The following is a 22,159-nucleotide window of genomic DNA, read 5'->3' as shown; positions in this document are numbered from 1 at the left end:
CAAATGTTAAATTCTCATTCTTGTTTTCAAATCCATCCATGGCCTCACCCCTCCCTATCTTGGTAACATTCTCCAGCTCTACAACCCTCTGAGATCTCTGAACTTCTCCAGTTCTGGCCTCTTGAGCATCCCTGATTCCATTACTTCACCACTGGTGGCAGTGCCTTCAGCCGTCAAGGCCTTAAACTTTAGAATTCCCTTCCTAAATCACTCTATCTCTCCTCCTTTAAGACACTCCTTAAAACTTACCTCTGACCAAGCTGTTGGTCATCTGTCCTTAATTTAATATCTCCTTATGTGGCTCAGCATCAAACTTTATCTGATAAGGCTCCTGTGAAGTGCCTGGTGATGTATTACCACGTTAACGCACTATAAAAATTCATGTTGTTATTGATATCACCCAGTTTTTCATTTCTCTTACTGATTTGCTTATCCTCTTGAGAATAAGCTACAAATCTACAAAGCCATTTGAATTACCTTAACATCTGCATTCTGCTTCATTGGTATCTCCATAGTGTAGGACATATCCTTCCAGGAGCCCTGCTTGGTTCTGGCTTTCTCCAGAAGTTCCTCTGCCTCTTGCTTGGCTTCAAGCCACTGGTTGGAATCCTTCAGCATTTCCTGCAGCTGTTGTGTGCGAGACTGTAACCGGTTCTGCACCTCATCCCACTGATTTTGAACCTTTTCAACTGAAGGGAAAAGGAAACAAAAATTAAAATAAAAGATCATATCAAAGACCAAGGTTACTTTTATTAGAGGTGTACAATCATTCAGCCATTGTGCAACAAAACCCTTTGCAATTAGTGTGCTGTAAAATATTACCGGATCTTTCCTCCTCTTCTGCATTCCATTTGCCACAAATATAAAAACAGACAGAAAGCCTGAATCCATGCAGCATTGAATTACAAATAATGCATGGTTGTCCTTTTAGTTGCTGGATAAAATTACATTCGTGCTTAAATTTTATGCCAATGACCAAATGATGTATGTAAGTGTTATGTAATGACAGCCTTAAACATAACTGTAAAAGGGATGCTCAAAAAGGTTGTTACACCAATGTTTTTTTTTGAATGATAATTTTCTTTAATCCACTGCCTGGAGATCTGAATTTGTATGTTTTTAACATTTTTAAAAAGACATTTAAAAAAAAGATGACTTTGATTGCAGCTTAAGATGATCACCTAGTTTGTTACACTGTATCCTACTTTGCAAAGGATTGTGAGGAGGCAGACAAAATATCTGTGCATTTCCCAGCAAGAACCAAGACCCAGGTAGTTTAAAAAAACTATCCGTTCTTTTCAGCAAGCAGAGAAATACTGCGAACTTCTATGCTTTGAATCACTGAGTAACTGTCATGTGACAAACCCCACCCCATCTGTGGTTTTAACCTGGTGTTTGCTCTGCAGCAGAGGAGAAGCAGCTGGACTCTGACAATGAGCAGACCCTAACTGGGGTCACTCTCGCTCTCTCCATTCCAGCTTGAAAGCTTTTAAATCCTGCTTGTTGACTGACCACCTTTGCATACGACAGCTACAATCAGAAACACTGTTGGAGGAAATCATCCACATCGCTATCTTCAACAGACTCTACTTCTTCAAACTGCAAGCCTCAGGACCACCGATTTCAGCTGAAAGCCAGCTGAATCACCAAACACCACAGACTGTATACCTTTTTATGGACTCTAACTCAACAAATCTACCTTTCCCCACTCTGTAACCTATTTGTGTGTGTGTGTAAACTTCTACAGTGTGTGTGTTTATTATTTTATTAGTTTGGTTTACGTACAATAAAGTTAACCTCTTTCCTTGCTAAACTCAAGAAAACCGGTCTGATTGATTACTTACTTGTTATGATCATAACAAGAACCAAACACCCACTGAATTGGCCAGTACATCCACTTTAAAAAATAATTAAATCTGTTGTGGTCAAACAAGGAGAGGGAAAAGAGGGAACCAAGCCCACATAAGACAGCATTTTCACCGACCACAAGTCCACAAGGATGTGGTGGAGTTCTGTAAGACTGGCCACCCATGCCAGGTTGTGGGAAGCCTCAACCTGCAATAAAACCTGCACCCCTAATTCCCATAGCAGCTTTCGGGGAACCGTTCAGCAGAGTTTTGGTAGATTGTGTGGGACCCCTGCCGAAAACAAAAGGGGGCTACCAGTATCCTCTCACCATTATGGATGTGGCTACTCGATTTCCACAGGCTATGCCTTGAAGAACTATCTCTGCCAAGGTAGTGATGGAGGGGCTAACCCAATTCTTCGCCTGAAATGGGCTGCCTGCTGAGATCCAGTCGGATCAGGGCACAAATTTAATGTCCAGTATTTTTCAAAATGTCATGGGTAATCTGGGCATAACCCAGCTAAAGTCCTCAGCACACAGTCACAAGGGGCTTTGGAGCGGTACCACCAGACCCTACAGAAAATGATCAGGGCACACTGCTATGAGTACCCCCAGGGTTGGGAAAAATAGACTTGTTAAAAGTATACAGGCAGGTTCCCTTAACTCCCTGAGCTAAAGAGATCTCAGGTTTTGTCACCCCAGACGGCTTATTCCGGTGTCGGGTGATGTCCTTTGGATGCTGAAATGCTCCAGCCACCTTCCAAAGGCTGATGAACCAGGTAGTGGCTGGCCTGCCCAACTGTGTAGTGCACCTAGATGATCTGTTAGTGTACAGTGAGACCTGGGGGGACCACCTAGACCAATAAGAATTCCTCTTCCAAAGGTTACAGTCGTCTGACCTCGTGGTAAATCTTGCAAAGAGCGAGTTTGCTAAAGCTCAAGTAACTAGGGCATATTGTGGCTCAAGGGAGAGTGTTGCCCAGAGAAGCAAAGGTACAGACACCCCCATGACCAAACAGGAAATAATGCTATTTTAGAGATGTGTGGGTTTTACCTCAAGTTTGTCCAAAACTTCAGCACTATAGCCACTCCACTGACAGACTTACTACAGAAAGAAGCAAAGGTAGTGTGTTCAGGGAGTGGCAAACAGCTTTTGAGAGGCTGAAAGCCATCTTAACCAACAAACCCATGCTGGCAGTTCCAAACTTGAACAAACCATTTAAAGTGGCAGTGGATGCTAATGACCTAGGGGTAGATGCCGTCCTGCTCCAAGATGATGAGTTAGGCATTGAGAGACTTCTCCAAAAAATTAAACAACCATCAAAGAAGAAACTCTACTGTTGAGAAGGAAGCCCTGGGACTGTTGCTGGCTCTCAAATATTTTGAGGTATATGTCCAAAATGGAGAGACTGTAGCTTATACCGACCACAATTCTTTGACCTTTACAGAAAAATTCAAAACCTACAATGCAAGTCTTTTTCATTGGAGCCTGCTTCTGCAACCTTTCCACCTAAAGATTATCCACATTGCAGGGAAAAACGTGATAGCTGACACTTTATCTCAGCACATTTAGCTCAGTATGGAATCATCCTGGATTAAAAAAATTAGAGAATGGCTATGACAGTGAGACTGATGAATTGTATGTGTACAGTTTCATTTTAATTGGTGGCCTCAATGAAATGTTCCTGTTGTCAAATTTCATTTTGTGTGGTGAGGAGGTGTTATGCCAATGTGTTTTGTTGACTATTGTACAATCAGAAACCCCGTTGGAGGAAGTCATCCACATCGCTATCTCCAAGAGACGCCAGTCATTTACCTCTTTAAACTAAAAGCCTCAGGACCACCGAATTCAGCTGGAAGCCAACAAAACCACCAAATGCCACAGATTGTATACCTTTTTTATGGACTCTAACTCAACCAATCTACCTTTCCCCACTCTGTAATCTATTTGTGTGTGTGTAAACCTCTAGAGTGTGTATGTGTGTGAGTGTACATTGGCATTTTAAAAATTTTTATTAGTTCATTTTAGGTACAATAAAGTTAATCTCTTTCTTTGTTAACTCAAGAAAAACTGTCCGATTGGTTCTTGTGATGATTATAGCAAGTAAGTAAACAAACACCTATTGAATTGGCCGGTGCATCCACTGTAAGAAAGAATTAAACCTGTTGTGGTCAAACAAGGAGAGGGAAAAGAGGGAAACCCTTTGACCCCTCCTTACTTGACCGTAACAAGGTAAAGAGATTATTGTTACCAAGTCTTTTTTTTAACTTTAATAAAAGCAAAATACTGCAGTTGCTGGAAATCTGAAATAAAAACAAAAAGATGAAAGATCACAGAACTGAAACGTTAACTTTGCTTCTCTCTCCACAGATGCTGCCAGACCTGAGTATTTCCAGCACGTTTTGCTTTTTTTTAAAAAACTTGTTGGTTCCCACTATAGTACAGTAATAGAAGTTAATCTTGTATCTGAGTTTCAGGTCTGCATAACTTTGTATGTAGAAACAGGAGGACAGGACTTTAATCTTGCTTTTGTTGCCTGCGTGATGAAGGTTTAAGGAAAGGGTTGTATCCCGTGGTCAGACACAACTGGACAGGAGGAGCTTTAGTGCTTGTGGTGCTGCCAGCACTTGCTCTACTACTACCTATCAAGTACAGAATTTAGCTCATAAATACACAACTTCTGAATAAGTGCATACAAACCTAATTCTTACCACTTGAGATCTACAAGCAGAAACCACTACTATAGATCCATGCATTTCAACTCAGGAATAAAATCAGCAGAGATGAACAAAATTTGGATCCAAAAACTATCATCTTGGAGACTTCGAGGGGACATATTCTAAATTGTAAAACTGAAACTGTGCTAAGCTCACAAAATGAGCCACAATTTCAGTTATTCTGCTTTTCCAGGTTCCAATTATTCATTTGAGACAGGGAAGAAGGAGGGGGGGTGAATACGAAGGAGGGAGATATTTACTCATCACTAGGCTGTGGCGCCAGGCTCTTTTAAGTTGATCTCAGTTTGGGCAATGTCCAATATAAAACAAAAAGGACGGAAAAGCTTTGCGCTGTAGTGCATATGGAATTACGTAAGCAAATCCAGAGTGAGAAAAGGCCACTAAGCTCATCAAGTTCACTGTAGCCAGAGTTCCTGTATGATTATTTTATCATTGAATCAGATAGCACCTGTTATTTCCCCTCATTTAGGGAGCATTAATTTCCTTCCTCTGAAAATAAATCAAGATGTAATTAAATAACACAACACTCAAACTTGCTTCGCATTCTTCTCAACTCCTTTAGAAAGGTGCTACCACAGTTTAAGTCAACTACCTTATCTGCAAGTTTATTTTAAAGATCAACCATCCTGTGTGGAATTTTTTTTTCTAATTAAACTTGATATATGTAAATTTTCTACTTGTGCCCTTTAATCCTTTTCTCAATCCAAGATAAATAGTTTCCATATCTCCACCTCATCAATACCTTTCATTATTTTTAGAAACTGTAACATGTCTCCCCTCAGTCTTTTCACTAGCAAAGTTAAATTTTGTCACTTGAGCTTTCCTTCATAACTTAGTCCACAAGTACCCAAATCATCTTGGACAGTCTTCTCTGAACCCTTTTTAATGCATCTGTGTTCTTTTTGAGGTAGGGCAACCAAAACCCCAGTGCAGATTTACTACAATTGCCTAGAAAATAATATAACAGGGCAGTCTTTGGAAAAATGCATTCCAGGATTTGAACCTGTTGAAATGTCTCTAATCAAGAAATTGCTCTTTGTGAATACACATCATATAAAGGTTTTCAATATAAAAGAATGGAACGGGAAAAGATTTTGGGCAAACATGATCAGTTCTTCAAAGCAAGTTGATATTGTACAGGGTTACTCTAAAGCTCTGCTTATGAATATCTTTCAAATTACTCTGTTCAATAGGCTATACTTCAACTTCCAACACTTTTTCCAGCTGCTCAGGGGTTCGCAGATCCTTTTTCTCTTGCCCATGTTGTTCCTTTGTCATATCCATGACCTTTTCCATTCAGCATAGAACCCTGTCTTATTTTTAATTCGTTTATGGGGATGTGGGCAGCGCTGGCTTGGCCAGCATTTATTGCCCATCCTATATTGCCCATGAGAAGGTGGTGGTGAGATGCCTTCTTGAACTGCTGCAGTCTATGTGTCTATTCTTTGCTGATGATTAAACTCACAACACAACCTCCATTCTTTTCAACACAATATTATTACATCTTGATCTCTTCCATGACCTTTGATGGGATAATGAAAATCTTGGCTGGAATTTTACGTTGGGCGGCAGACCCCGCCCACCAGCCAAAAAGTTGATGGTGAGCCCGCCTCCACCGGGCCTGGGGAGCCAGGCCTGGATTTTTTGCTCCCCGGGCCCTTAATTGGTCTTGGGCAGAACTTCCACTTCCTTGAGGCAGAAGTCCCATCTAATGGAAATACCAGCCAATCAACAGGCTGGCAGCTCTTAGTCCCAGCAGCGCCAAGAGCGGTGGCCATTGCTGGGACTACACCCAGCCATTGGAGGCAACAGGAAGGATGGCACCGGAGCTAGGGCCACACCACGGACAATTGGCCGCCGAAGCAAGAGGAGTCGGTTGGGGGGGTGTGGGGGGAGTGTTGTGCGTTGGGGGTGATTGGGGCTTCGGGGGCAGCCCACCATGGGGCACAGGGTAAAATTCTGGCCCTTGTTTCAGTTTTTCTGAGAATGGGGCAGAAATTGTTACATGTCGCGTCTGCTTTTGGGTGCAGAACAGGCACAAAGCATGCCAGTTTAGCAATGAAATGGCCAGTGACCGATCAGCACAGGCACTAGTGCCACTGTTAAATTGATGGGGATTGTTTTTAGGCATTCCAGGTGGATTCCTTTTCAAAGTTAGTTCCCATAGAGCAGGGCAAGCTTTGGGCCTGCATTCTCAGCAGCTCCTGTAACCGCCAACCAAAGATAAGTTTGAAAATTTAAAAATAAATAATTCCTATGGAACCAGGGAGAGCAGGATAGCTCCCTCTACTCCACAGACATTGCAATTGCACCACTACCCCCAACATCCCACACCCCCCCCATCCCCCCCAACCTATTCCCATGCCCCACTCCAAATCCCCTCATGGCAATTACCTTAGGACTGTGGCCAGAAATTGGTTTTCCCAATTGGGTGAGCTGCCTGAAGAGATGCAACAATTGCCCCAATTATTCAGGTGAGGCTGAGGACCAACTTTTATAGATCCTTGGGGCCCTTGGATTGGACGTGTGCTGTCAGTGCTGAGTCTGGATCCATTTTTCAGGCCTAGACTAATTTTTACCCCAGAGTCTTTGTATCTTTAACAACTCTAAACAATAAATACAACTGCTTGCCTTTGAGGTTTTACCATTAGTTCTTCATCTGTTGCTGCTCTCTAGCTCACCACTTTCTTAAATGGAATTTCACATGTCTACCTTACTAAAGTCACTTCTCTTTTGTTCCAGATTCTTTCCCCCATAACAATTCTAAATTCTTTATAAACACTAAGTGCATCTAAGACTTGAATATCACTCTCATATCTGACAAAGCATTTTGAACACCCCCACTTATACTCCCGGACAGGAAACTAGGAAAAAACTAACTGAATGGGCAATCCTTCTTTCCCCTCTGGCCTCCTCCCTTTATGCTGCCTTCTCATCCCCGACCCCTAACAAAGCCAAATTGTTAACATGTTTCCCCCAGTGGTTTTGTTATGAAGATACTATAATTTGTGCTGTAAAGGCTGATATCAGCAATACCACCTTTGGGAACACATACTGCTGGCCTCTGAACTTTGCCCCTGAGATTCTGCCAATCACAGAGATAATAGAGAGGTGAGTGAGGAGGGAAGGACAGAAGTGAACGTTAGGTTGGGAATTGCATATACTGCATGCTTCTGGTCTTCACAGCAAAAGCTTTAGTGTATTCCGAAGGGGTGTTGCTAGCAATTTTTTTCTTAACCATGGCACTTGAGAGTGAAAAGAGTAATTATTTAATAGATGGTGCAGCTTTAAAATGTTACAAGAAAATCCATTACTTTTCCATTGGGATTCATTAAATTCGCCAACAACTGCTCAGTGTACCTTTCAATATGCTGCTACCTTGTACCTTGTCGAACAACTGTGCAGTAGCTGTGAAAATATTTAAATATTCCTAATTAAGCTTCTTAGCCTCTAGTGGTGGTAAAGGGTAATTCATTTCTACTAAAATAGAGAAAGGGGGTGAGTGAGAGCCTGTAATATGTCTGCTGTGTTCACACAAAATGGATGATAGGAAACGGGCAGCCTGTTTTACACCCAGCCAATTAAAACGGGCTGCTGATTTCTTATTGTTAGACTAGCTAGGACAGATTACTGAGTCTTTGGTAAGTTTTAACAATAACTCGTTTATTACATATTAAGAAACCATATACAGCTTTACAGAAGTATGTCTAACTCCACTGATGCCATGCTGCTTCTCCTTCAAGTCTCTCTCTCTCATGTGATCCCTTACATCATCATAGTGGGAGGTATTACTCACACTGTCCCAAACATTAACCCTTTCAAACCTTTATATTACCGTTATCACCCATTTAACACAATTGTCGAAGAGCAAGGTGTGCTGCTGTTAAGAGATTATTCAGTAGAAACTGAGCTGTGTCTATAATTTAAATGTCCTTACACCAAGATTAGGACCTAAACTTTTGGTCGTTAACAGGATTTAATACAATTTACAGGTTTGCGGCATTTTAATTTTATTGATAATTGCTAATTACAATGAATAGGGTAAATTTACTAATTTTCTGTCCCCAGTGAGAAGCCACATTTGAAGTGAGGACAAGTCAGAGAACTACAGCTACAGTATTGTAACCTATCTCCACCTACACTCCCTATGAGAACAGTACCTTAACTGAGAACCCAGGTGAGTTTGTTTACTCTAATGTCTCCTACCAGACATTATCAATTTCAAGTCAAATATCAGAATTATTTTATATCTTTATTCTTGGTCAACAATTTATACTCTAAACATAACATATATTACCATTAGCATGGATGCTCAAATTATGCTGCTTTAATCGTACAATTATAAAAGAGTGGAAGAATTTTTTTTAAATGAGGAAAAGTTAAACAAACTGTCCAGTTTGTCACAAGCATTATATAGAAGTTCAATTAAAGGATATAATCATGTTAAGGGCATTTCTTATCCATTTTTAATTTTTTCTGTTATGACAACAGCCTTTGTTCCAATTGTTCTGCTGTGTCTTTTATGTTGCCCCTAATGGATTTCCAAATGGGAATCCCTATCTGAGCTTTTTGGCAGAAGATGAGGACCAGTAAAGGAGTGAGAGGCAGGGTGGGCTGCACCAGAGGTGCTTGTGCCACCTGCTGGTACTAGCACATCTGTATCTACTGGTAGAGATATACGTTCCTCTCCTTGGGACAGAATAAGTGCATTTTTAAAATGCTTTCATGGGATGTGGGAGTTGCTGGCAAGGGCAGCCCATCTCTAATTGCCCTTGACAACTGAGTGGCTTGTTAGGCCATTTCAAAGGGAAGTTAAGAGTCAACTACATTGCTGTGGGTCTGGAGTCACATGTAGGCCAGACCAGGTAAGGACAGCAGATTTCCTTCCCTAAAGGACATTAGCAAACCAGATGGGTTTTTATGACAATCATTGATAGTTTCATGACACCATTACTGAGAACAGCTTTCAATTCCAGACTTCTATTAATTAATTGAATTTATTTGGCTGAGCCTTTGGATCACTAGTTCAGTAACATTACCACTATGCCACCGCCTCCCCTGGAGCTTCTTGTTCCTAAAGGAAACTAGGACAGCAGACACATTGGAACAAATATGATAAGTGACTCTTCAACTAATGGTATTGTTGTATGCTTCTTCAAAAGCAACCCCTCACAGCATGTCATTGCTGTCAACATTTCTGCATGATAGAAGGCATGTTCTAATTGGCTGTACTCGCAAAGACACCAGCAACCACTATCATACCTAAATAGCAACTACTATGGACGGCTGAATTTAGCGTTTGAGATACAGGTGCAGCACTGCAGCATTTTCTGCTAGAACACCAGTTGTTGCAGTCAAGTGAGGAAGGGTTGAAGTGCTTCCCTCTTTTCCCTCTCACTGTTTGGCCACAACAGGTTTAATTCTTTCTTAAAGTGGATATACTGGCCAATTCAATGGGTGTTTGATTACTTACTTGCTGTGATCATAAGAACCAATCGGACAGGTTTTCTTGTTAACAAAGAAAGAGGATAACTTTATTGTACCTAAACCGAATAAATAAAATAAACAACATGCCAACTTTCACACACACACACACACAAATAGGTTACAGAGTGGGGAAAGTTAGATTGGTTGAGTTAGAGTCCATATAAAAAGGTATACAGTCTGTGGCGTTTGGTGATTCGGTTGGTTTCTAGCTGATTTTGGTGGTCCTGATGCTTTTAGTTTGAAGAGGTAGAAGACTGGTTCGGTGGGTCTCTTGGAGATAGCGATGCGGACAATTTCCTCCAGTGGGGGTTTTGGATTGTAGCCAGTGTATGAAAAGGTGATCACTCAACAGGCAGGATTTGAAAGCTTTCAAGCTGGAATGGAGAGGGAGCGAGAGAGACCCCCGCTTAGGGTCTGCTCGTGTCAGAGTCCAGTTGCTGCTCCTCTGCTGCAGAGAAAACACCGGGGGTCTCTAAAACCACAGATGGGAAGCGGCTTGTCACACGACAATCACTCAGTGATTCAAACCATAGCAATCAGCAGTATTTCTCTGCTTTCTGAAAGAAAGAGAACAAATAGTTCCCTTGAACTTGCTGGGTCTTGGTTCTTGCTGAGAAATACAGCCATTTTGTCTCCCTCCTCATAGTCCTTTGCAATGCAGGATACAGTGTTGCAAACTAGGTGATCATCTTAAGCTGCCAGCAGTCATCCTGTTTAAAAGTTCTTTTTAAATTTCTTCCAAAAGAATATAAATTCAGATCTCCAGTTAGTGGACCAAAGAAAATTATGATTCACATTGGCGTAACACTGTAGTTAACTTGCAGCATAGGCCTCACATGAGCAGTGACAGTAATGGTCATTCATGGAATGAGACTTTCTTCCACTTTCTTGCAGGCATGATGTAATGCTGACTAATAGGGATGGTGATCTGGATTAACAAATAGGGTCAACCCTCCTTATGCAGCACTTCTTTGGCAACCATCAATTGGGACCTTTCGGTGCTGAGCTGCTTCATCACTTGCTTGCAAACTCATGGCTATACATAGGGTTCCCTTTTGTTTCATTTTTACCATTCATTCACTTCTTAGCCCTCTCCCTCTTCAAACTTGGCAAAGGCCATCATCAAGCCTGAAATATCTTTTGAGACATTCCTAAGACTGCAAGAATATTTTCCACCCATTATGACACTACCCTTTAATTGTCCGGATCCCATTAAAATTCACCTGCATTCCATTTTCTGCTCTCCACACACATGTCCAAATTAGCAAGTGAAGCTATGCATGTTTATGATAATGAGTTGACCAGAGAAAACCAGCATAACTTGTTAAAACAATTATGCATAATTATCCACAATCAACTGATTATCAAAATTATCCGCAGCACACTGCATGATACAACCCATTTATAACCACTTCAGAGCAAACAGCACCTGCACCAGAAAATCTACCCGAGACATTTCAAACTCTCACTGCCATTACAAAAAGATATTCTAACCTCTCACTCCCATTAAAACACAGACACTGGAACCTCTCACTGCTTCAATAGACAATCTGATTTCACAACAATGTTAACAGATAGAAGGGATAAAATTCAACTTTGTGTGGGCGTAAAACAGGTGGCAATGGATTGGATGCTGATTTTACACATGCTCTGGATTTCCTTTCTATGACTTCATTCAATAGAAAGTACATTTCTGTGGGACGTATAATGGAACGCAATCCACTCCCATCCGGTTTGTGCCCCCGTGAAGTTGAATCTTACCCCTGCCTCTCCAATCTTTCATTAATTTTAATACACAGGGACTCCAACCTAATATAATCATCCAAATTTGAACCTGATACTGATACCATCACACTGAGATGCTCCAACCTCATTGTTACCAGCACAGACATCCTAACAACACAAAGTCATTAACTCATACATTACAACCTCATATGGTCATAACATATGGTTAAAATAGCCACTTAACACTTCTCATTTCCTCACACGTTTAGACAACAGTATCAAAAAATATAACCTCATCTTTCAAATCCTCCATGGCCTCACCCTTCCCTATCTCTGTAATCTCCTCCAGATTACAACCCTCTGAGATAACTGGGCTTCTCCACTTCTGCCCTTTTCAGCTTTCCTAATTTTAATCACTCCAAAACTAGCAGCTGTGCCTTCAGCCGCCAAGGTCCTCGGCTCTGGAATTTCTTCCCAAAACCTATCCACCTCTCTTCCCTTCCTTAAGGCACTACTTAAAAGCAACCTCTTTGAACAAGCCCTTGGTCATCGGCTCTAATATCTCCTTATGTGACTTGTGCCAAATTTTGTTTGATAACATTCCTGTGAAGCACCTTGGGATGTTTTACTACTTAAAGGTGCTACATAAATACAAGCTGTTGTTGTCTGATTGCAAAAGACTGGATTTTTTTTGTTGTTGAAGTAGTTAATGACTACTCTTAGTGGAAAATCTTGAATTTGGTGCTTTTTCCTGTGTGGTCAGAACAATAGAAACAAGCAAGCACTGCACTGTGTAAAACAGTGACTGCATTCCAGAAGTAATTCATTGGAGTTGATTTAAACTGTTTTTGGCTAATGTTGGCAGAGTCATACTGGTCTCAAAATGGAGTCCGCAGCCTTCCTACTCCATTGACCCTAACAATATGACTGGTGACATTTTGAAAGGGACCTACAACTAAAGCAACTGTCCATTCAGAGTGCGCAGCGCACACTCCAATCAGTTTCATGGGCATTAGAGCCGTAGAGGTCCAGCAAATCTAAGTTTGATATTCTGAGGGGTTAAGGACCTGGGGGTGGAAGAAATGGAAATTCGTGGGGGTAGGAATCCCAGGGTGCGCCACCTGGGATCAATGAGTGGGGATCACCAGTGAGGGGTCCGTACTGGGTTCAGTAGGTGAGGTTCCGACGTTAGTGGCAAATCTCGAAATTTAAAGTACAAAAATAATATGACTGCTGCTATCCTGGGATCTCCAATTTGTGTTTATGACCCCATGCCACCTTCCCATCCCCTGGGTATGTGTTACCAGCTCTGCTGGTTGTCTAAAAGTCAAAAGCGACCCTACACTGTGTGAATGTTGAAATGTTACAAGGATCAATGTATAAATGTAAATATTGTTATGAATTAGATATTTTTTGAAGTGCTTAGTATATTAAAGATATGTCAACTGGAGCCTTGAGTGTAAATTGAACAGAGCCTTGCAAGGTCTCATCTGGCAGTGAAGACATACAATAAAATACAGAAACAGAATAAGCTGGAAACACCCTGCAGGCTAGTCAGTGTCTATGAAGAGAACAGGTAAGTGAATGCTGAGAATGCAAGCCATTTGTCAGAATAGGAAGAAATGACCAAATAAAAAGGAAATGTTTCACAGGTGTTTGTTCTTTCCCTCCTTTGCATACAAGTATGTGTGTGTTTTCACAGCCCCTGCTCCTTGCTCTGTTCCTTTCAGTCCTTTCTGGTAACGGGTCAATTCTTGAAATGAATCTGTTTTCTCCGCAGATGAGGACTGACCTGCTGAGCCTTTCATTTTATGTTTTTTTTTGAGATTTCCAGCATCTACAATTATTTTTGATTTTTCTTTACGTAAGACTCCTATTATTCACCATTCTCTCTGCTTTTATTGGCCATGGTCTGCAACAATCTTATTAAAAGTTAGCTATTTCCACTTGCTCAAAAATGATGAAAAAACCTCTCTTTGGTTGCACTGGAGTAATGAATTTAGTGTATGCCAGACTGTAATTAAGTCTTCATTGGCAAAGCCATGTTTAATAAGCTTATCAAAGCACATTTAGACTGTGGCATATGCTACTCAGCAGGCTGCTTATTTACAAAAGGTGTAATTTGTTGAAAATTTTATTTGAAAATGGAACATGGAGATAATTAATATATCATATGATTGCCCCCAAAATATAATTCAAAAACTATTAATGTTAATGAACAGGAGAGCTGCTACGGGTGTCCTAATATTTTTGAATTTACTGATGCATTGGGCATTATGGTCACTGTGACAGGCCTAATCTACTGTTATCTGGAACTCATTACTTATCTAATGAAGTGTAACGTGAAAGACTATAATAGTTTTTACAGCTTATAGAATTGCCCCGCTCAGCTTTGCAGCCAGCCATATCATTTGCTATGTAGTGCAGGTCTGTATTTCCACACTTTACAAACAATAAGACATGCATTGAATGAGAAGCATCTCTATTTTGAAATAAGAAAAATTCACCTTTGTTCTGTGCAGTGCTTCTGGATCTCAGCCATTGTGTAGTTGTGATGCAATTGGTTTCAGTTTTACCTCGACTGGTGAAGGGAATATTAATTAATCAGGGTTTCCTGTCCTGGTTGCTACCCTGGGGCTGCCCAGTTGTGTAGGCATGGAGCAAGGGTAAGATTGGACATTGCTTTGATCCCACCCCTAGACACAAAGCTTACCAACATTTGCTGCCAAGACCCGCATGTGAAAAATAGTTACATTGATAAGTTACAAAAGAGATGCTGTCACCTATAAAAATGTACCTCAGCATGACATGTGCTGGGGTGGGGTTGTGTCGATTTTCACTTTTGGCACGAAGAGCTAACTGCTAGTTTGAGACACTGGCCTCCTTTAAATGGGGGCCGGCAAGCTGCACAGAGCCAAACCAGCATCCCAATGCAGACACGGATTAAGGCTGGTCAATATCGGGCTGACTCAGCCACTGCCACAGTAAGTACATCGAGTGGGGGGGGGTTCTGATCATGTTGGAGGAGGTGAAGGGTTGGGGACTGTCCTGGGGCAGCAGGCATCCACATTAATTTTGTGAGGCCTGGAGGATTTCACGCTTGTGGAAATGGTCGGAGTGTGCACAGTGCACCCTCTGATTGTTTCCAACCTAAAATGGCACTTGGGGTCCGCGACTCCTAATTTGTATACTGCAATGAGTCCATTATCTGAAACAGGTGGGTGCTTTGAGTGCCTCACAATAGGCCCCTTTAAAATGACACCAGTTTCTTTATCAGTGTGAACAGGGGAGATAAGTCTTCCAGCCCCATTTTGAAGCCTTGACTGTGACAGTAACACTGGACCAAACAAGTGAAAATTCGCCCCGGTGTCATCAAAAGAGAAGAGGGAAAAAAGGTAGAAAAACTGAATTTAACAAAATGAAATGGCTTTAAAAACTGGCATCAGTACTTCGGCAAGAGTCAGAGCATCCAGGAATCAAATTGCTGAAAGTACACCATCTCTCTGCTGCTACCTTTAGCTGGTGTGCCGATTGGGTTCCTGGCAGGATAAACTGTTAAAAGACTGGTGCCATCAGCAGGATAAACAGAACTCTCTGTGATGGACTTTTTAATTTTTTTTGAGGTGTCATTCAGTTTTAGCAATACTGGACACCTGCTGTATATGGATGTGCCTGACATCCAGTGTGGCCATGATAATAATAGAAAATGTAGCTCATGTCATTCTGTCATTATCACCTTATTTGGTTATGTCTGCCTCCATTTGGGTGTGCACTTCCAACATTTAGTAGAAAGTGATGCTGGATGAGTGATATAGGTGATCAAATGGGGGAGGAACTGGCTGGATAGATCCTGGTCCTATTTTCCATCCCTGCCTGCCCGAGTTATACTAGAAAAGGTGTGTAATTTCAGAGGAAAATCCTATCTAATGTTTCTATTTTGAATGGATTTTAATGAACAACATGGTCTGAATTTTCATAATTTCATCTTAGTTGGGTCTCTTCTCCTCAATTGCCCATGGAGATGATCGGAGAGCACAAGCGCACCCTCTACTTTAACCATTTCCAACCTAAAATGGTCAATGGGATTGGAGAACCCTGATTTGCATACATAACAAGCCCACTGCCAAAATCTCAATCATCTGAAATATTTGGGACACAAATTAATTTGGATGAATCAGTCGGCCATTGAAGAAAAAAAGAACACACTTGAACTCATAACGTGCCTTTCACATCCGCAGGAAATCCCAAAGTGCTTTTCGGCCAATGAATTGTTTTTGAGGTATAGTTGCTGTTGTTATCCAGGCAAACACAGCAGCCAATTTGTGCACAGCAAGGTGCCATAAACAGTCAAAAAACCAGCCATCTGTTTTTGATGGTGCTAGTTAAGGGACAAATGTGAGCCAGGATACCTGGAAAACTTGCTGACATGAAATATACTCTGACATTCCCAAAGTACAAACTGAATGCATTTTAAAAAAAATTAAGGGATGGTTGTTGCAAATTTCCAGATCTAAGCAGCATGACAGGTTTCCCAGCATTTGAATGAGTATTGCCTCCCCATTTGAATGAGTAATGCCTCCCTCAATATAAGAGATTTAAGAGGCATATCTATGCTTAATACATTACATTGATTTGTGTTACATGTCATCTTAGTTTGCACTCCAAATGTCCACCTGAGTCTCTGAAACAGGCATGAAAGAGTCAGCAACAATTCCTGATGTTGGTTATCATTTTACTCCAAACTGTTCATTAATATGAATCACAGTATCAAAAAGAATGACAGAGCTTCCTACCCACAGCAATAATGGCAAATTTTGTAAACAGATAAACAATTTTGTACTATTATTGCATCCACTTTACTGAACTTTAGTACAGTAGACTGCTGAGTAATCTCAGTCAATCAAGAAATTAAAGGCAGCTATGAATGGAATAAAAAGCCTACTCTGGGGGAAAAATGTTATATCTTCTCTATAGCTAAAATTACTCAGTGAACAGAAATGAATACACATAGATGCATAATGGCATTGAATTTCCAACTTCTGCATTTAATAGATTGATTCACTTCAGTGGTGCTGACTTTATGGGGGCTGTGCCAATTGTTGGGAATTTAGGGATAGATAACAGGAGTGGAGACCTATAATGCTGGGACTCAGCACTGTTTGTGCTGGATCTGCATTTCTTCTGGTCAACCGGACAGGGCACTGAAATGTCTGGCAGCACTTAATGTCACACCGGTGATACAGCAATGATATCATAACACCTTCCAATCCATTTTCCAAGAAATCTGCTGGGTGGCCACTTAGAAAAAAACTTACATTTCTTCAGCACCTGTCACAACGTCAGGATGTCCCAAAGCTCTGTAAAGCCACTGAAGTACTTTTGAAGTGTAGACTCTGTTGTGATGGAGGAAACATGGCAGCCCATTGGTGCACAGCAAGATCCCACATACAGCAACATGATAATAACCAGATCATCTGTTTTAGTGATGTTGATTGAGTGAAAAAGGCTGCAAAGCTCGACAAGGTCAGAAAATGGGTGCAGGGACCACAATGTGCAATTAACTTGTACCCTTTGTTTCTGATGTAGGCAGCAAGCAAATTTTGTGCTGCCTGCACATTTACATGATTGCAGTGTGCAGCCAGCAGCAAATGCTTTGTTGAGGAGCTGCATGTCTGAGCAGGGCATGCCAAACTGTGAGAGGTTAGCACGAGTTAAACATAGCCTGCACTATTTGAAAGGGGAGGTGCATTTTGACTGGAGCAAGTGCTGGAAGTGGGTTGGGAAGTGTTCGTCCAGCAAGAACAGTGAATATGGCACAATACAGGAGCAAGCAGGCTCCAAGGCTGCACAGGAAGCCTTGGTACAGGAGGTGGAGAGGAGGAGAGAGTTGTCATATCCACAGGCACCTAGGAGGCCCTCGAGATTGACACTGTAAAGGCAGTGGAAGTAGGTAGCCATCGCGGTCAATGCCAGCAGCCTAGCCCCAAGGACCTGGATGCAGTACCATAAGAAGTTCAATGATGTCACAAGTGGTTAAGGTCAATGAATGTATCTTCAAAGGCCATCTCCCACTAACTGCACAACTGGCCTCACACACTGCTCAACACACCACATCACTCACCTACCAACAATCTCCAATCTCCAGTGCCAGAAGGAAGGTAAGCTATGGGTCTGTTGGTGAATGGGAAGTTTGCGTTATTTTCACTGGTACTGATCACAGACAGTCCGGTCAGAAAGGGGCTGTGTTGGTTGCCTCCTCCCTTCCTCCTCCTCCTCAGCTGTTTGCTGTATACCTGGTGGCAAGGGCGATGTTCTCATGATGGCAATCTTGTGCAGGATACAGCAGACAATGATGAATGGTACAGCATGCTCTGGCGAGCACCGCAGAGTTCATCCAGAGCAGTCCTGGCAGCGGAAACATTGCTTAAGCACCCTAATGGTCTGCTTAATGACATTTTGTATGGCAGCATCTCTGAATTTGGATGCAGCAGCCACAAATTAATATTTCTGCAATCAATGGCGTCCTGGGAAGCCCACTATCCCAGCAAAATTGCATGCTCACTCCACCAGCTTGTTTCTGGAAAGATAGAATGCAATGTATTCTCCTTTCCTTGCACAAAAGGTCATCAGTCACCTCCCTTATTGAACAGTGAGCAGCGAACTGTGAGACATTGGAAATGTCACCTGCTCCAGTTGGGAAGGAGCCCAACACAAAGAACTTCACGGTCACCTTTACTGTCACTGGCAATGCCATCCTCACCCTGCTTTGAGGCCGCAGGCCCGCCTACAAAGGGGGCGCATTTTCATGAGCATCTCCCGAGTGAAACGGAGATGTCTTACGCACTGTCCTTGCTGAAGTTGAGGTACCTGAAAACCCTGGGTGGATATGGCTTCCTGCTAAGACCCCTTCTCGCCCTCGGCCTCTCGAACAGCTTGCCCTCCCCGATGTCACCTCTGCTCATTCTCCCCGTCATGCTGCGGGCCATGGGGAATAGAAACTACAGCACTCGTGACTGGGAGTAAGTTGTGAGAGTAGTGTGAAGTGGAACCAAAACCTTCACCACATGCCATACCACTCCCTGTAGACTTCAGCAACTTTAGGTAACAGTATAAACCTCCAAACACTTCTGCTAACTCTGCCATAGTCAGTGGAAATCAATCATCAACTAACCTGAAAGTAATTGATGATCTCTTTAAATAGCACTAGTGGGGAGCCTTCCAGTAGCTGAATGCATGTTCCACTGTGTGAGATTAAGAGAGGACAATAGCTGGAATGTTCAGGTTGAAAATAGGACTTCTGGAGTCAAATCAGCGTTACACGCTGACTGTTGTCACAATCTGCTGACTCTGCAGACTTCCGGCACATGCTCCCAGTCTCCGCAGTAATGACCTTACCAAAGTGGCATCGCGCAGCCAGCATTACAAGTGTGTGTGCACAACGGGACACCATTATAGACCCAAAACAGTATCTGTTGTGCTGAAAATACAGGCACTACGCAACCGAATTTTGTGGCCAAATATTGGCCAGGACACTGGGGATAACTTTCCTGCTCTTCTTTGAAATAACGCCACGGGATCTTTTATCTCAACCTGAGGGAGCCAATAGGGCCTTGGTTTACAGTTTCATCCGAAAGACGGCACCTCTGATGCTGCAGTATGCCCTAAGCACTGCACTGAAGTGTCAGCCTAGGTATTCTTTTGTGCTTAAGAGTCTGGAATGGGACTTGAACCCACAACCTCCTGACTCAGGCAGTCAAGCAGACTAGACAGTAGAAATAATCTGTTATACAAGAAACTGTAGAATTAAGAGGAATTTTTTTTTTGGCAAGCTGCTATCCAAAAAGTTGAGGTGAGTTTATAACCAGACAAAATTTTCCCACAAAGTGTAGCAGAATTTATCGTTTTTAAATCAATAACTATGGGCGGCACAGTGGCGCAGTGGTTAGCACCGCAGCCTCACAGCTCCAGGGACCCGGGTTCAATTCTGGGTACTGCCTGTGCGGACTTTGCAAGTTCTCCCTGTGACTGCGTGGGTTTTCACCGGGTGCTCCAGTTTCCTCCCACTGCTAAAGACTTGCAGATGATAGGTAAATTGGCCCTAGTGTAGGTAGGTGGTAGGGAACATGGGATTACTGTAGGGTTAGTATAAATGTTCTTAGTCGGCACAGACTGGGTGGGCCGAAGGGCCTGTTTCAGTGCTGTAACTCTCAATAAAATAAAAACTAACAATGTTTTGACAATCTTGAAGTATACAGAACAGAGGCTCACATTAAACATGTATGTCATCCAGTCTGTATTCATTTTGTATAACCTGCGTTAATATGCTGCTCCTTGGCAGAAAATGGAAGGTCAACATTCAGGTTATCCAGAAAATCGGTAAAACCTGGCTGTTAATACAAAAATCTGTGCTGGTCAGAAGAATATTAATTGTTCTGATGCAAGTTCGTCAACCTGAAATGTTAACTCTGTTTCGCTCTCAGTGGATGCTGCCTGACTTGCTGAGTATTTCCAGCACATTCTGTTTTTATTTCAGATTTCCAGAAACCGCAGTATTTTTCTTTTGTTAAATTGTTTGTGCTTCTACTTATACAAAGACTCTGATCCCAACAGCTTTGTCTCTCAGCTCATTTATACATAACAAAGAGTTTGCTGAAGCTTGTTAACCAGGCACAGCTTGGAAGAGGCTTCTCCATTTTTTTCTCCTTACATGTTGGTCTGACCCAAAACACATTATCAGCGCAAATCAAAAAACACAGTTGCAGTCCATAATATGAATGGGTCAGGTTGAACTGCTAATCTTAATACCTGAAAATCTATTTGTCTTGGAGTAGATTGCAGAGGGATAAGTGTGCGTTCTCAATGAAAGCTTTGATCAGCATCTTGACTCACTGAAAAGTGATTCTCTGAGCACTCTAACCTTTGCCTTCTTTTCTGCTGTTTGAATTTTCAGCTAACCTTCTGTGATTTTGCACTGTAATGATGATATAACAGAGCCAGCAGGTACTTCAATTAAACGTTCCTTGCAAGCTCTTGTTTTGTGACTGATAGTAGCAAGATAATGATTCAATTTGTTGCCACACACAGTTTATACGGTGTGTCTAAACTCCGAATGTTCACATTCGGTTAAAACTGTTCAGATGTTTATACGGTTTAGCATCAGTGTGAAGCAATTATCACTGTGCACCAATTCTGAACTGGTAGTGTAAAAGTGAATCAGGGCTTTATCTGAACCATGAGTAAAGAGTGACATTTCCTGGAGGTAGCAGTGTCCCCTCCTGGTGAGGTCCTTACTTTGGTTTGACATTAGCATGGAGTGCAAAGTTTACCTCAATTCAAATGTTTAGAGAGCAGCTATTTTCCCTTCCCTGATCGCTAAACGTTTACGTTTCAAACAGTTGGGAGAGAGTTCTGCATTCGCATGTACCCAAACATTCACAGAGTTCTCTCCAAATTAACACTGTTCCAGTTGCAACCAGATAGGAGCTAATTAATGTAAAGAAGGCTGCCTTGCTGGAACCTGAACTGCAATTGCTATCTCAGGCCCCAGAGAACTGCAACAGAGGGGGGAAAGACACTTTTGAAAAATCCTGAGGTTACAAGAAAAGAAAACGGCAGATAATAAGGAGATAGGAAGGAAATGACGATGTTGAAGTCTGGGTGACAGGCAAAGGTTGGTCAAGGCAAGGTAAGGCTCATCATCCAGGGTCAGCTTCATGTGCTTTCTCAAAGCCTTTTACACTCAACTGCTATTTCTTCAAGGTTAAAGATCATTATGTATGCAGCTGAAACAAACATCTGTGTTTTATTGTTTGCCTTCACCTTTGAAGCCCTAGTACCCAATAAAACCATTGCTCTCTCTCACTTTGGCTGTTTCCCCTGGAATGACCCTCATTTCTGCTCCCTTAAGTCTAATGGACACCAACTTGATAGGATATGGCAGACAACTGGTTTAACATCCACCGCCAGTTCTGGCTAGACCACTTAAAATACTATCGAGTCCTGCTTTCGTCTGCTAAAACTGTTAACTATTCCAGGGTCATCCTGGAATGCAAAGATGATCCCCAGCTTCTTTTCTCTACTGCAAATTGTCTTCTTAAACCACTGTCCGCTCCACCCTGAGCTTCAACAATATGTGCGAGGAACTCATGGACTTCTTTGGCACTAAGATCAAGATCATCCGATCAGCTGTATCTACTGCACCCCTCACTTCCACTATCACACCTGGCCAAATTTCCTCTCATGCTCCCCCTTCCCTAGCCCTGTAGTTTCTCTCCTCCTCCCCTCATGCCCTCTCTGAGCTCATCTTGTCCAAGCGACCCACCTCCTGCTCCCTTGACCCTATTTCCACTAAACTGCTGACCA

The 22,159-nt window shown here is 42.1% G+C and overlaps 1 protein-coding gene across 7 annotated transcripts in view; it reads right to left on the bottom strand.

Moving 5' to 3' along the window:
• Positions 1 to 22,159, bottom strand: part of dmd (dystrophin) — a 1,950,296-nt gene that overhangs the window by 441,138 nt on the left and 1,486,999 nt on the right. For all 7 annotated transcript variants that reach the window (XM_068040560.1, XM_068040554.1, XM_068040555.1 and 4 more), the window contains one exon: positions 478 to 689. In XM_068040560.1, coding sequence (XP_067896661.1) covers positions 478 to 689 — 212 coding nt within the window. The remainder of the gene's footprint in view (positions 1 to 477; positions 690 to 22,159) is intronic.

The sequence above is a fragment of the Heterodontus francisci genome, chromosome 10 (assembly GCF_036365525.1).
Source record: "Heterodontus francisci isolate sHetFra1 chromosome 10, sHetFra1.hap1, whole genome shotgun sequence".
NCBI lineage: Eukaryota > Metazoa > Chordata > Chondrichthyes > Heterodontiformes > Heterodontidae > Heterodontus > Heterodontus francisci.
This window is presented reverse-complemented; position numbering and strand designations above follow the sequence as displayed.